General features: G+C 43.8%; 1 protein-coding gene across 4 annotated transcripts in view; it reads left to right on the top strand.

The window, feature by feature from the left end:
* Window positions 1-12,901, top strand: part of FLACC1 (flagellum associated containing coiled-coil domains 1) — a 33,562-nt gene that overhangs the window by 3,161 nt on the left and 17,500 nt on the right. The window contains exons 2-7 of one of the 4 annotated variants that reach the window (XM_077885503.1): window positions 2,163-2,274; window positions 2,527-2,612; window positions 3,938-4,097; window positions 4,611-4,685; window positions 10,401-10,449; window positions 11,979-12,112. In XM_077885503.1, the coding sequence (XP_077741629.1) occupies window positions 3,985-4,097; window positions 4,611-4,685; window positions 10,401-10,449; window positions 11,979-12,112 (371 nt within the window). In that variant the 5' untranslated portion in view covers window positions 2,163-2,274; window positions 2,527-2,612; window positions 3,938-3,984. The remainder of the gene's footprint in view (window positions 1-2,162; window positions 2,275-2,526; window positions 2,613-3,937; window positions 4,098-4,610; window positions 4,686-10,400; window positions 10,450-11,978; window positions 12,113-12,901) is intronic. The other 3 variants (XM_077885502.1, XM_077885504.1, XM_077885505.1) reach the window with 3 other exon arrangements.

The following is a 12,901-nucleotide window of genomic DNA, read 5'->3' on the forward strand; positions in this document are numbered from 1 at the left end:
CCATAGTGCTCCACGCCACCTGCTGCCCCAGCCCTGTCTCCCTGAGATCGCCTGGCTAGGCCCCCAAGCACAACAGAACACAGACAGCCCAAGGTAGCAGCCCTGTTACCCAGCCTTTAGGCCTTTGCTGTTTCCCCCATCTGTTGGCCGCCCGGCACCTTGGGCCCATGCCTCTGGCCCAGCCTGTCCTGCCTCCACCTGTACACCCTGCCTTTCTTCCAAGGCCTGGTCTCTTGCCTTGGCACCGCATCCGCCCCCCACTCTGCTCCCTTTCTGATGGTTACCCTCCCCATCACAAGTTCCCCAAGGGCAAGGTGCATGTGTTCCCTCTCCCCCAGCAGCTAGCACCGTCCTCGCGGCAAGAGCCATAAGTATTTTTGCTTTTAAATGAGCATTTACAGGCAGCCCAGGAGTCACTTCATCGTTTTGAGTCTGTTTCCTCATCTGTAAAATGGACTCAATATTACAGTTACCTTTAGCTCTAAAAGTTACCAGACCATGCAGCTGGGTTTCTCAAGCATCAGTCACGTCACACAAAAGAGTTTGTTTCATTTTCCAGCTGATTCTTAAGCAAATTTATTCCCGTGCACTATGGGAAACCAGTCTCTGACTTAGAAATTTGAGTTAAATCTGCTATCATTGTAATGCTTCTGTTGTTTAGTTGGTTCTCCTAACATTTTTTGGCATTGGTTTTTATTTTCTATCAAATAATCCACTGAAATCACTTAAAAAATAAATTGTGTTACAAGCTGATTAATGAAAAGTTAGTTTCTGCTCCCACCCCCACCCTCATTTCTCAGTTCTACTCCTCAGCATGCTCCTTAGGGGCAACTATTTTCAACTCTTGTAGCTTGCTTTCTTGCTTTCTCTCCCTTTCTCTTTCTTTCTTTTTAAAGATTTTACTTACTTATTTGAGAGACAGAGAGCACAAGTAGGGGGAGTGCAGGAGTGGCAGAGGGTGAGAGAAAAAAAGCAGGCTCCCCACAGATCAGGGAGCCCGGTGTGGGGCTCCATCCCAAGATCCAGGGATCATGACCTGAGCTAAAGGAAGACGCTTAACCGACTGAGCCACCCAGGTCCCAGGTACTCCATAGCTATTTCTTTTGGAATTTAACTTATACTTCTGAATAATTTGCCTCCACCCCATTTGTTAATTTTTCAATTTTAGCCATTATCTTTTGACATACTGGTGTGGTAGATGAGGATTTGGTCCTGTATGCCCTCTCTCCCTTCCCCTTCCCAGCTCTTCCGATGTAGTCCCCATTCACTTTTAGGTTAAATCACTATTAAGTGTTGACACTCATATACATATATAGTGATAGTTAACATATATATATACATATATGGTTGTTCCTTACTATAACCATGTTTCCTTTCTTACATAATATTTGTAAGAGTCATTATGCAATTTTTATTTTCTTATGTTTCTTTTTTTCTTTTTCTACATGTTATTTTATTATTTTTATTTTTTTAATAATAAATTTATTTTTTATTGGTGTTCAATTTGCCAACATACAGAATAACACCCAGTGCTCATCCCGTCAAGTGCCCCCCTCAATGCCTGTCACCCATTCACCCTCACCCCCCACCCTCTTCCCCTTCCACCACCCCTAGTTCATTTCCCAGAGTTAGGAGTCTTCATGTTTTTCTTATGTTTCTATCAGTAATTTCACCCTAATTGCTCTGTTTCCTATTACAACTGCTCTGTAACAAATTACCACAAATTTAGTGGCTTAAAACAACAACAATTTATTCTCCTATAGTTCTCAGGTCATATATCTGAAATGGGTTGCACTGGGCTAAATTCAAGATGTTGACAGGATTTGGTTCCTTCTGAAGGCTTTAGTGGAGAATCATCCTTGCCTTTCCCAGCCTCTAGAGGCACCCACATTCCTTGGCTTATGGCCCTTCCTTGATCACTCCTATCTCTTCCTCCATCATCACATTTTCTTCTCTGACTCTGACCCTCCCTCTTATAAGGAGGTTTATCTGGGCCCACACAGATAATCTGGGATAATCTCCCTTCTCAAGTTCCTCAATTTAATCACAGCTGCAAATCTTCTTTTTGCACATACGGTGACATATGCACAGGTCCCAGGGATGGGGGCCTGGACATGTTTGCAGGGAGGGCACAGCATCTGGCCTACTATGTGATCCAACAGATCTGCCAGAGGCCTGTCGATATTATCCAATAATCCACTAATTCCAAGTCCTGAGTCTTTGGGCGCCTTTGATGTGGGAATTGGCCCCTTCTGCTCTGTACCCACTTTGCAGGTATGTAGGCTGCAGCTTCCTATGGTGTGCTGAGCGGCATGGGTGGGGAGAGGGGGTTTATTGGGTCAAACTTGCATGGACAACCCTTGTGCAGTTCTGTCTCCTTTCCCACTCTCCCTGTTCTTGTCAAATTAAACCTCTTTTAATCCTCGAGTTAGGAGAAAAGCCAATCCTTCCTCCTGTGTGTCTCCTTTGCTCTCACACAACTACCATATTCACAACACCATATGTATGTGGATTTTCCCCCACCAGGCAATTCTCTGCAACACCAGTTGGGAGTCCTATAATTTGCCTCAATTCTGACACTGTCTACCTGGAGATATTACCAGATCCCACAGGTAAGGACTCAGTACTGAAAGACTGTGCCCTGCACCCCACCCGGAGATGCCAAATGCAAATCCACATTGTCATCTCTGCTTCTGACCCATCAGCTATAAATCAGAGGTTCATAGCAAATATTATGTAATTTACTAGAACAGCTCACAGAACTCAGGGAAACAGTTACTTGGATCTATCAATGTATTAAAGGAGATGATAAAGGATACAGATGAATAGCAGGATGTATCGATACACACAGTGAGGCTTGAGAGGGTCCCAAGCGCAGGAGCTTCTGTCGTCATGGAGTCCAGGTGTGTCACCCTCCCAATGTGGATGTGTTCGCAACCCATGTGTTTGTGAATCCCATACTTCTGGGAGTTTTATGGAGACTTCCTCACAGTATGATCAGTTGTTAACTCCATTTCCAACATCTCTCCCCTCCTCAGAGGATGGAGGCAGAGACTGAGGCTGAAAACTCTTAAGTTTTTAATCATGCCTTGTTTTTTCTGGTGACCAGCCCCCAAACTGGAGCCCACCCAGAGTTGCCTCAATTAGAACAATGATGCTCCTAGTGCTCTTATCACTTAGGGATTCACAAGGATTTCAGGAGCCCTGTGTCAGGAACTGAGGGCAAGAACCAATATATATTTTGTCTATCTCACAATCCCATGCTATCATTTTAGTGGTGTCCCGGAAAATACAGATAAACAAGTATGGTCAAGCTTCTGTGTTTATCTGATAGTTGTCTTTCACAAAGACATTGATAATAGGGATTTTTGGTTTTGTTTTCATGGAGCCAAGAAGGAAGAGTCTATAATTGATCTATAATTTGGGCAGATGAACAGGAATGAGAAACTGGAACATTCACTTGCACTGTAATTTAAGTAACAGAGTTACTTCCAGGAAGTTCTGTGCATGATCTACTCTAGACTTCTCATTTCAGTGACAGCTAGTATGGCCAGAGGACAAGGGCTTAGGAGTCAAGGAAACTTGTGTTTATTCTCAACCCTGAAACTTGCTACTTCTGGGATCATATGGAGGATTCTCTGTATCCTCATTGGTAAAATTGCCATAACAATAATTGATCCTTTATGGTGTACCTGGCTCACAGCAAGTACTCAATGGTGGCAAATTTTTAATTGCTTTCAAGTCAAGTCTGCTGGTGCCAAGGGGTGAGGAATTATTCTATCTATCTGGTGCAAGTCAAGACCTTGCACCAGATCAACAGCTTTCAGAATCTACCATCTGTGCTTTGGATCTTCTCTGGGTTCTTTCTAATTTTTTTCTAAGTGTTTTGCTTTGACTCTGAATGGTGTAACTCTCTGCTGTTACTTTCCCACTTCAGCAAGAGCCTCGTGATCTAGTGGCCAAGACTGCCACTGACCTCTTACCATGTACCCCAACCCTCTCATCTACTGCACCTGCTGGGACCCCTGGAACTTGGGACCACGGAAGTTAATCAAGACACCTCAGCCACCAAGCAAGACCCCAACAGGGAAGCCCAAGTAAGGATTATAAGGAAGGAGTAGGACCTGGGGACTTGGTTTCCATTTGCAGTCTTCTTTCTCTTACAATATTTCCAGTCAACTAGGCAACAAAACCCCAAGAAGGCCAGAAAGCCTAACTTTATACAACTTTCCCAGCCAACCTGTTGGCAGCATATCACTCTTGCCAGTCCTGCCTCGGCCCACTGTCATTTTAAATGAGGAAATCTCAGAGTGGGTGCAGCAGGGAAGGGTAGCTTCTAACCAAAGGGCCCCAGAGCCCCCCATCGGGGACAAAGAGCTTTGGGAGCTGGGGAACAAGCTGTGCTGCCAACTCAGGATCCCCTGGGAAGCAAAGTTCCTCAAGTGAACCTCCTCCTGCTAGAAACTCCCCAAGACCTTCCTGACTTTTAAGATTTCAGCAGTGAGAGAATGTATTGCAATTTTGAGTCATCATGGCCATCTAAACAATCTGGGAGTGCTAAGACAAGTTTCTGAATTTCTAATTTTCTCTCTTTCATTTTTCACTTTCAGGCTAACTCCTCTTCCTCCAGCTGCCAAAAACCAAAAGTATGTCCAACCAATAACAAAACCTGTTGTTGCCCCAAAGTAAGTATTTTCATGTCCATGGGGGCAGAAAGTTCCATAACTTACAATGATTTCCCCCAAACCTCAGATCCTACATGTATATTGTGTGGCCTTCTTCACTCACAGCTTTCAAAGTCATAAAAAAAGGAGCTCTCAGTTAGGGCACCCCTGAAAGCTACTACTTCCTGCCCTAAAAAGGAACAATATGTGATACATGCCATAGGCAAGAACCTTGGGGAGCCTCCCTGGCATTTATGGGGGTGACTCACCCTTTAACTGATTACTTTTCTATATCTAAAGTTTCCTGTAGATTACAGATCTGGTTTTTCTCACAAATTAATTTTTTATCCATATTTTGTAAGCTTAGAAATATAACTTAGTTTTAGGCCTTTTCATGAATCCTTGTACTCTATTTATTTATTTAAAACATATTTATTGAGCTCCTATTATTTGCTGGGCATTATTTGAAGTGCAAGGAAACAGCAGTGAACATAGCAGTCTCTGCTCCTAGAGCTTACATTCTAGTGGGAAGAATAGATATAAACAAGTTAATATACCCAATGCATCCAAGTGCTATGTAGAAAATAACACAGGCAAAGGAAGGAGAAGTTGGTGAGGGTGGAGTTGTTATTTTGTATAGGGAATTCAGGGCAATCCTTGCATAAAAAGGATAGCAGGAACCTGCTGACATCGGGTCTAGCACTCCTGGCAGAGGGAACAGCAAGTATGGAGGCCCTGAGTGGGAAACCATTTGGCCCATTTGGTCTTTTCCAGGAAATCAAAGAGGCCCGTGTTGCAGGAGTGGAGGGTGTAAGGAGAGAGTGGTGGGAGATGAGGTCAGAGAGGTAGGAGAGATGATGGATGTCATTGGCAAAATAATGGACTCCCCAAATGTGTCCACATCCTAATCCCTGGAAACTAGGATTATGTTCTGTTACTCATCAGGGGAAATTAAGGTTGCAGATGGATTTTGTTTGCTAATCTGCTGACTTTGAGATGGACAGATCATCCTGGATTATCTGAGCAACCCCAGTGTCATCACAATGGTCCTTATGCATGAAAGAGGAGATGTGACCATTGAAGCAAAGTGATGCAGTTGTTGGCTTTGATGGAGAAAAAGGCCACTAGGAACACAGGGAGTTTCTAGCAGCTGGAAAAGGCAAGGAAACAAAGTTTCCTCTGGAGCCTCCAGGAGGAATATAACCCTGTCAACACCTTGATTTTAGGCCCAGTGAGAACCATTCCAGATTTTGACCTCTAGAACTGTTAAGACAATGAGTTGGTTTTGTTTTAAGCCACTGAGCTTGTAGTAATTTTTTACAGCAGCAATAGGAAATTCATAAAGTTTACTGGCCAGTATAAGGACTTTGGCTTTTACTTCAAGAGGGACTATGTATTGGCTGCTAAGCCTGCCATACCGAAAAACAAAAAACAAAACAAACAAAAAAAGCAAGCACACAAAAAAACACAGACTGTGTAGCTTAAGCAACATAAATTTATTTTCTCACAATTCTAGATGCTGGATGTCAAAGGCCAACGTGCCCACAGGGGTGGTTTCCTCTCAGGACTTTCCCCTTGACTTGCAGATGGCCAACTACTTGCTGTCTCTTCATATGGTCTTTTCTTTGTAGATGCACATCCCTGGTGTGTCTGTGTGCTCTAACTCTCTTACAAGGATACTGGTAGGGCTGGATTAGTGCCTACCTTAATGGCCTCATTTAACTTAATCCCCCTTTAAAGGCCCTATCTTTAATACTGTCACATTCTGAGGTACTAAGTTTGGAGCTTCAACATATGAAATTTGGGTGGACACAATTTAGTCCATTACAGATGGGGAGCCATCAGAGGATTCCAGTTGACATGATCCAACTTGTATTTTGAAAGGACTATTCTGGCTACTGTGCTGAGAATGGACTACAGTGACCAAGGGTAGAAGTAGAGAAGGGATGTCCTTGTAGGGACCCGAGTAAGAGATGGTGCTTGGACCTGGTAGAAACAGCACAGGTGGGGAATGGTGGTTGTATTTGAGAAATATTCTGAAGGTAGAAATTGGTAGGATCCGCTAATGGAATTGTGGTTAACTATGAGAAAAAAGCAAAAGTAGTAGTCAAGGATGACTTCCAGATTTGGAGCTGAGCAACAGGAAGGATAGAGTTACCATTTTCTGCAATTGGGGAAGACTGCAGGAGGTGCACATTCATAGGGGTTTGAGCATAGGAGGTTTAAGATGCCTCGTACTATCCAAGTGGCAGTGTCAAGTAAGCAGTTGGATAAGTGGGTGTGGGAGAGAGGTCTGGGCTGCAGATACACATCTGACAATCATCAACGTATACGAGATACTTAGAGCCCTAGCCCCAAATGAGATCTCTGAGGCAGGGAGTGAAGCCAGAGGTAGGAAGAGGTGGGAAGACAGAGACCCAGAGCACTCTAGTGTTGAGATATTGGAGAGATCCCAAAGAGAAGACTGACAAAGAATGGCTAGTGAGGGAGATGAGTCTTCATCTCCCTGGTGTCCTGGAAGCAAAATGACAAAAATGTTCCAGGGAGGGTCTGATTATCTGTGTCAAATACTGCTGATAAGTAATTAAGATGAGGGCTGAGAAATACAGTTGGATTTAGTGACCTGAAGGTCATTGGTGACAGTGAAGAGGGTTGTTTCAATGGTGCAGGTGATAAAGCCTGATTGGAGGGGGATGTTCATAACAAGGGATCAACTGAATGACTGCATAAGTGAGTTGGTTCCTAGTGCCTGACTTCTGTGTGCCAGCACGCCCAGCATGATCACACCTGTGAGTTTTATCTGACCCCTATTAATAGTCAAGCTCAGTTTCCTAGCACCTCTTGTTGGGAGCAACCTCACTCATTCCCACGGCTCCACTCTATCCATCAATTAGCCCCCACTAACACTGTCCTCATTCTGCTCTGAAATATGGTAAGGGCTGCTTTGTGGCTACTTTTAAAATTCAAAGACCTGTTCATCATATTTACAACTTTTCGGTGAGATCCTACTGGGGTTCCACATCAACCAGTCTCCATGTCCTACTGAGTCAGAACTGAGTGAGGCTAGGAAATGGAGCAGCCAGGAGGAGAAGGGCCAGTTTCTCTTGGCCTCATTCTCAGGAAGGGGCTCAGGTAGATATTGACATAACCTACAAATGGGGACATGAAGAATCTGTTCACCAGTCAACTTTTAACTTGGGCCTCTGGCCTCAAACACACATCTCAGTGAATTACATCCTTTTTATGAATCCTATAATTTTCTTGCAAACATACAATGTACTTTTGTATTTAAAAAGTTTTAATTCTTAAATATGAACTATAACACAACTGTAATAACCTTGTTTTGGCAATTTTTTTTTAATGTATCAGGAGCCTTAAAAATGACAGTAGGCTCAGTGCTCTCAATTTCTGGGAGACACGGTTGGCAAATTGCTTTATCTGCAATTTTTTATAGCACTTGACTTTTGCTCCTATTTTCAATATTTATGTGCCTTTTTTTGTCTTCTTAAAAAGTATCACATGTCATTCCATTTCTCTTGGTATTGAGCACTTTGGTTTGCATACATTAATCACTCATTGAATTTATTAAATGAGAAAATGTGAAGTGCTTTGACTGGCATCAATAAAGTATCAAAATAGTGTAATTGAGTAATCTGAGTAGGCTGACAAGGAAAAAAAAGTCAGGGAGAGTCATTCTGGATCCACTACACCTTTTACTTTTCAGAGCATGAAATTCAATCCCAACAAAGTAAGTTCCTATGAAGCCACATTCTGACCCTTGGAGCAGTTCTGAAGTGAGTGCAATGCTGTGGAAGGTGTCTGCTCAAGGAGAACTACTAAGAACCAAAAAAAAAAAAAAAAAGACAAACTCAATCTATGGTCAGCTTTTTTTTTTTTTCTAAAGATTTTACTTATTTATTCAGGAGAGATACAGAGAGAGAGGCAGAGACACAGGCAGAGGGAAAAGCAAGCTCCATGCAGGGAGCCCAATTCAGGACTCGAGCCCAGGACCCCAGGAACACACCCTGAGCAGAAGGCAGATGCTCAGCCACTGAACCACCCAGGTGCCCCCAGAGGCAGCTTTTTAAAGAGACCCAGGCTACTTAGTAATTCCCCCACCACCCCACCACCATCATCCCAAGGCTTTCCTAAATTCAGAGTAAGCAAACAAAATTAACATTGTAAAGAGTTTCCAATTTATGAATGGGAGCATATAGCTGATATGAGTTGAGTTGTATTTTAAATGGTTTAAAATCTTTTTTAAAAGATTTTATTTATTTATTAGAGAGAGAGAGCACAAGTGGGGGAGAGAGGCAGAGGGAGAGGTAAAGGCAGACTACTTGCTGAGTAGCAAGCCCACCATGGGGCCCAATCCCAGGACCCTGGGATCATGACCTGAGCCAAAAGCAGATGCTTAACCAACTAAGCCACCTAGATGCCCTTAAAATCTTTTTTCCTTAAAAAGGATTTATTTATTTATTTTAGAAAGAGAGTGTGTGGGAGGGAGGGGCAGAGGGAGAGAGTGAATCCCAAGCAGACTCTCCATTGAACGTGTAGCTTAGCTCAGGGCTTGATCTCACCACCCTGAGATCACGACCTGATCTGAAACCAAGGTCACATACTTAACCAACTGAGCCACCCAGGTGCCCCAGTAGTTTTAAACCTTTTAAAATGCATGTGAGCTTCATTATATTAACAATGTATATTGTGCACTCGCGCCCATTTTTTTTTTTTTTTTTTTTTTTTGCCACAAAGAATATGTTTTTGCCAGTTAAAAGATTGGTGGTCATATCTAGAGTAGCCAAATCCTTGGGCTGGTTTTCTCAAGAGAGTCTTCAGTGCCCCTTCTCGGGGTAGGAAATGTGGGAGCAAAACCAGACTTTATTAACCAAGGTAGAAGTGCCTCCACCTGGAAAAATCCTCCCAATCGCACACCCTACACCCAGCGGACTTTGGAACAGTCTCATACTGGTAACCACTCCACAACCATTAAAGACTTTGTGGTGATTTTGATCATGGAGGAAATGGAACTCCTAGAACAGGTTTCATTTGTCTCTTTTCACAGTAGTTGCCAGAAAGTATGTGTGCGAGTGTGTGTGAGGCAGAGGGAAGAGGCCCTAGCTTCATATACCTCAGCCTAGCTAGTCTTCTTGTCAGCACACCAGAAGCTAGTTACTCTTATTACAATCTTTCAACCTTCCAGGTGAGCTCCCTTACAAATGCTCTTGCTATTTGGATACCTGATATGTTCATGTTTCTGCACAGAAAACAACTAGTTATGACCAGGATTAACACCAGAACTCAGAATAGTAACCATTTGCTTATCCTGAATTCATTTCACTGACAGTTTGAGGTCCCATATCACCAATTTCTGGTGCAAATAAGAAAGGTTTTTGTGCAGACAATGTAAATGTCCCTAGTGTGTGCATTTGAGATTATGGACCATGGGAGAGCCCTTTGGATTCTCATCCCAATCTCTTGGCTCCTATTTTAGGAATGGTTCTAATAGGCATGACTAGTCAACTGCCTACTTTTTTACTACCTGCCTTTTTATCACAATCTGTATACCAATGATCCCTTGACCATTGAACATTCCCTAGTTCCCAAGTAGAATATTTTGAGAGCTGAAAGGGGCCTCAGATATCATCCTACTAATGTCACAGATGAGTGGTGGGATCAGGGTGTAGCTTCTAAGCTTTGAACTTTTCTTTGCTCCCTGGTTGCTTTCTCTTGCAGAGTAAAAGTCCAGTTAGGAAAACAAGAGGAGAGCAATAAATTACCTTATGTGAGTAAAAAAAAAAAAAACCAAGAGGGCAGTGGGACTACCATTTATTGAGTGCCTGCTGTGTGCGGGCCTTTTACATGTACCTTCCTCAGTTTCTGATGAGGAAACTGAGGCACATAGATGTTGAATCACTATAGTTGGCGGCAGGGGCATGATTTGAACACAGATCCAAGAGAGGGCATCTAACTATTACTCCCTACTGCCTTGTGTCAGGCAAGGAGAGTGTTCCAGGGAAACCAGACATTGACAGCCAGTCCAGGCTAGAGTACAGCTCATGCCCAAATGTTGGAATCCCACTGCCACACTTGGGAGCCCACAAATGGGGGGGTCATCAGGGCACTTGAGGGGAGCAGAGCCAGGACTCCGCTGAAGAAAAAGATGGGGACTAAACCCAGAAGGATCTCGATAGCTGCCTAGGAGTTTGGGCCTCCTTCTGCTGTCTGGGAGCCTTCACAGGCATAACACCAGGTAAGATTTACATTCTAGAAAAAAACGTTATCTGATAGGATACTATTGGTGTTTTTTCACTACTTCCTGCTTTTATCTATTTTATTTTTTTCCCCCTTAAACAAAAATCATGCAGTTCCTTAATAGGAAAAAAAATTAACAAACAAAAATGTAATTACCCTCCAGATGGAGAGGATGATGAGCCCTTGGGGAGCCAAACTGAAGGCAGAGAGGCCAGATGGGAGGGTATGGCCAAAGCCAAAGAGAAAGATGAAAGTGGCCTTGGGCTCTTGGACAGGAGTGTGGAGAGAAGAAGAGAAAGTTGGGATACATTTCGGAGATAACAATAACAGGGCTTGTGGCACCTCGGGGTGTTCTGCCCAACTCTAGGAGGTACAGTCTCACCCTGGTCTCTGCCGGCTGGTAACCCTGCCAGATTCCTGACTTTGATCTAATGGGGAACAGAGGAAGAACTGACTAAAATAGGTGTGTTTGTTCGTTTTCACGACTCTACTAGACATTTTCTCATGTTATTTTGGTTTTCCCTTACTGAAGCCCTTTGAGGAAGAGTTAGTATCCTCGTTTTCTAATGAGGAAACTGAGGCACACAGATGTTGAATAACTGTGGTTGAGGGCAGAGCCAGGATTTGAACACAGGCCTATCTAATTCCCAAAATTGAGCAATCTCCATGGCACCTGACTGCCTCCTGGCCTCTGGCCATGTGGAAAATGCAGGCAAGGCACAGGGCTTGAGGCAGAGTGCTAAGTGGGGTGTCAGCAGTCAGGTTTGCACATGTTGGCTTGAGAGATTTGGGGGGACATCCAGGAACAACTTGAGTCTTGCAACTGGGTCTCAGGAGAGACATCATGGGCTCCCATCATCCATAATTGCAAGGAGAGACACCTGGGCTGATGTATGAGAGTGAGTGGTAACTGGGGAAGGGTGCAGGAGGGATGTGGGCTCTGGAATCCCACCTCATATTTCTGTGTTTAAGAAGTGAGTAGCACTGTAGTGGAAGATTTGGAGGAGTCGCAGCACTCCAAGTCTGCAATATTATCTCACCTTCCACCCTGATGCCCAGGAAGTGATAAATGTGTCACCTGGCTATCGCCTCATTCGAAATAGGGAGCAGATTTTCGTCACCTTGGGAGATGAAATGTTTGATAAGAAAAAGCGGTCACAATCAGACATCATGAACAGATTCAAAGTGTCCAGGTAATATCCTTGAACCTATATCCAGCTCCTTAAAGATATTTCTGCTGGGCTTGGCCTGGCATCGAGGAGAAGCTCCTAACTTCCATGCCCAGTCCACCGGGTCCCTATTCTAAAGGCATTGCAAGGTCACTTCACTTCTCATCCTGTGAGCTCCTCTCCACACCCACATCTCTGCCAATCCCACTGGAGACAGGATGAAGGTCAAGTCAGGCAGCTAATCTGGAAAATGAGTGAGTGTAGTATAATTTGTACTAAAGGAAAGCAATTGTTCCTAGAGGTGATAAACAGATGAAATATTTTTAAAATAGTCTGAATTTGTAGGGTGAAAAGTAAGAATAAAGTCAGGGTTCATGGGGTGCTGAGATGCATCTCTTTCTCATTATGCCTAAAAATAACAGTTCATGACTTTGGTGGTCACGGTGTGGAAGACTCTGGCTGAGTCCACCCCCGTTGAGCGCAGTGCCATCCTCTCTCATTCAGGCCCAACCTACTCTATCCTCCAATGCCATGGAAAGTCAGTACCCACATCCTTTCCATTCTACCTCCTAGATTTCTCACTCATGTCTCCCCCTCCCTCTCATATCTTCTCTTTTATTTCCTCACCCTCTTGAATGGAGGACCTTATCTCGGCTGCACTATACACAGCACTGCCTGCCACCCTGTCTACTCCAGCTCAACCAAATAGACATCATGGAGGCTTCAGACCCAGAAACACAGAAAATCCAGCCATGCTCTGAAATCCCCTCTTCCTCCTGTGTCTGGACCATTCCTTGTCTGTGACTCACTGTC

Source organism: Canis aureus, chromosome 36 (assembly GCF_053574225.1).
Source record: "Canis aureus isolate CA01 chromosome 36, VMU_Caureus_v.1.0, whole genome shotgun sequence".
Classification (NCBI taxonomy): Eukaryota; Metazoa; Chordata; class Mammalia; order Carnivora; family Canidae; genus Canis; species Canis aureus.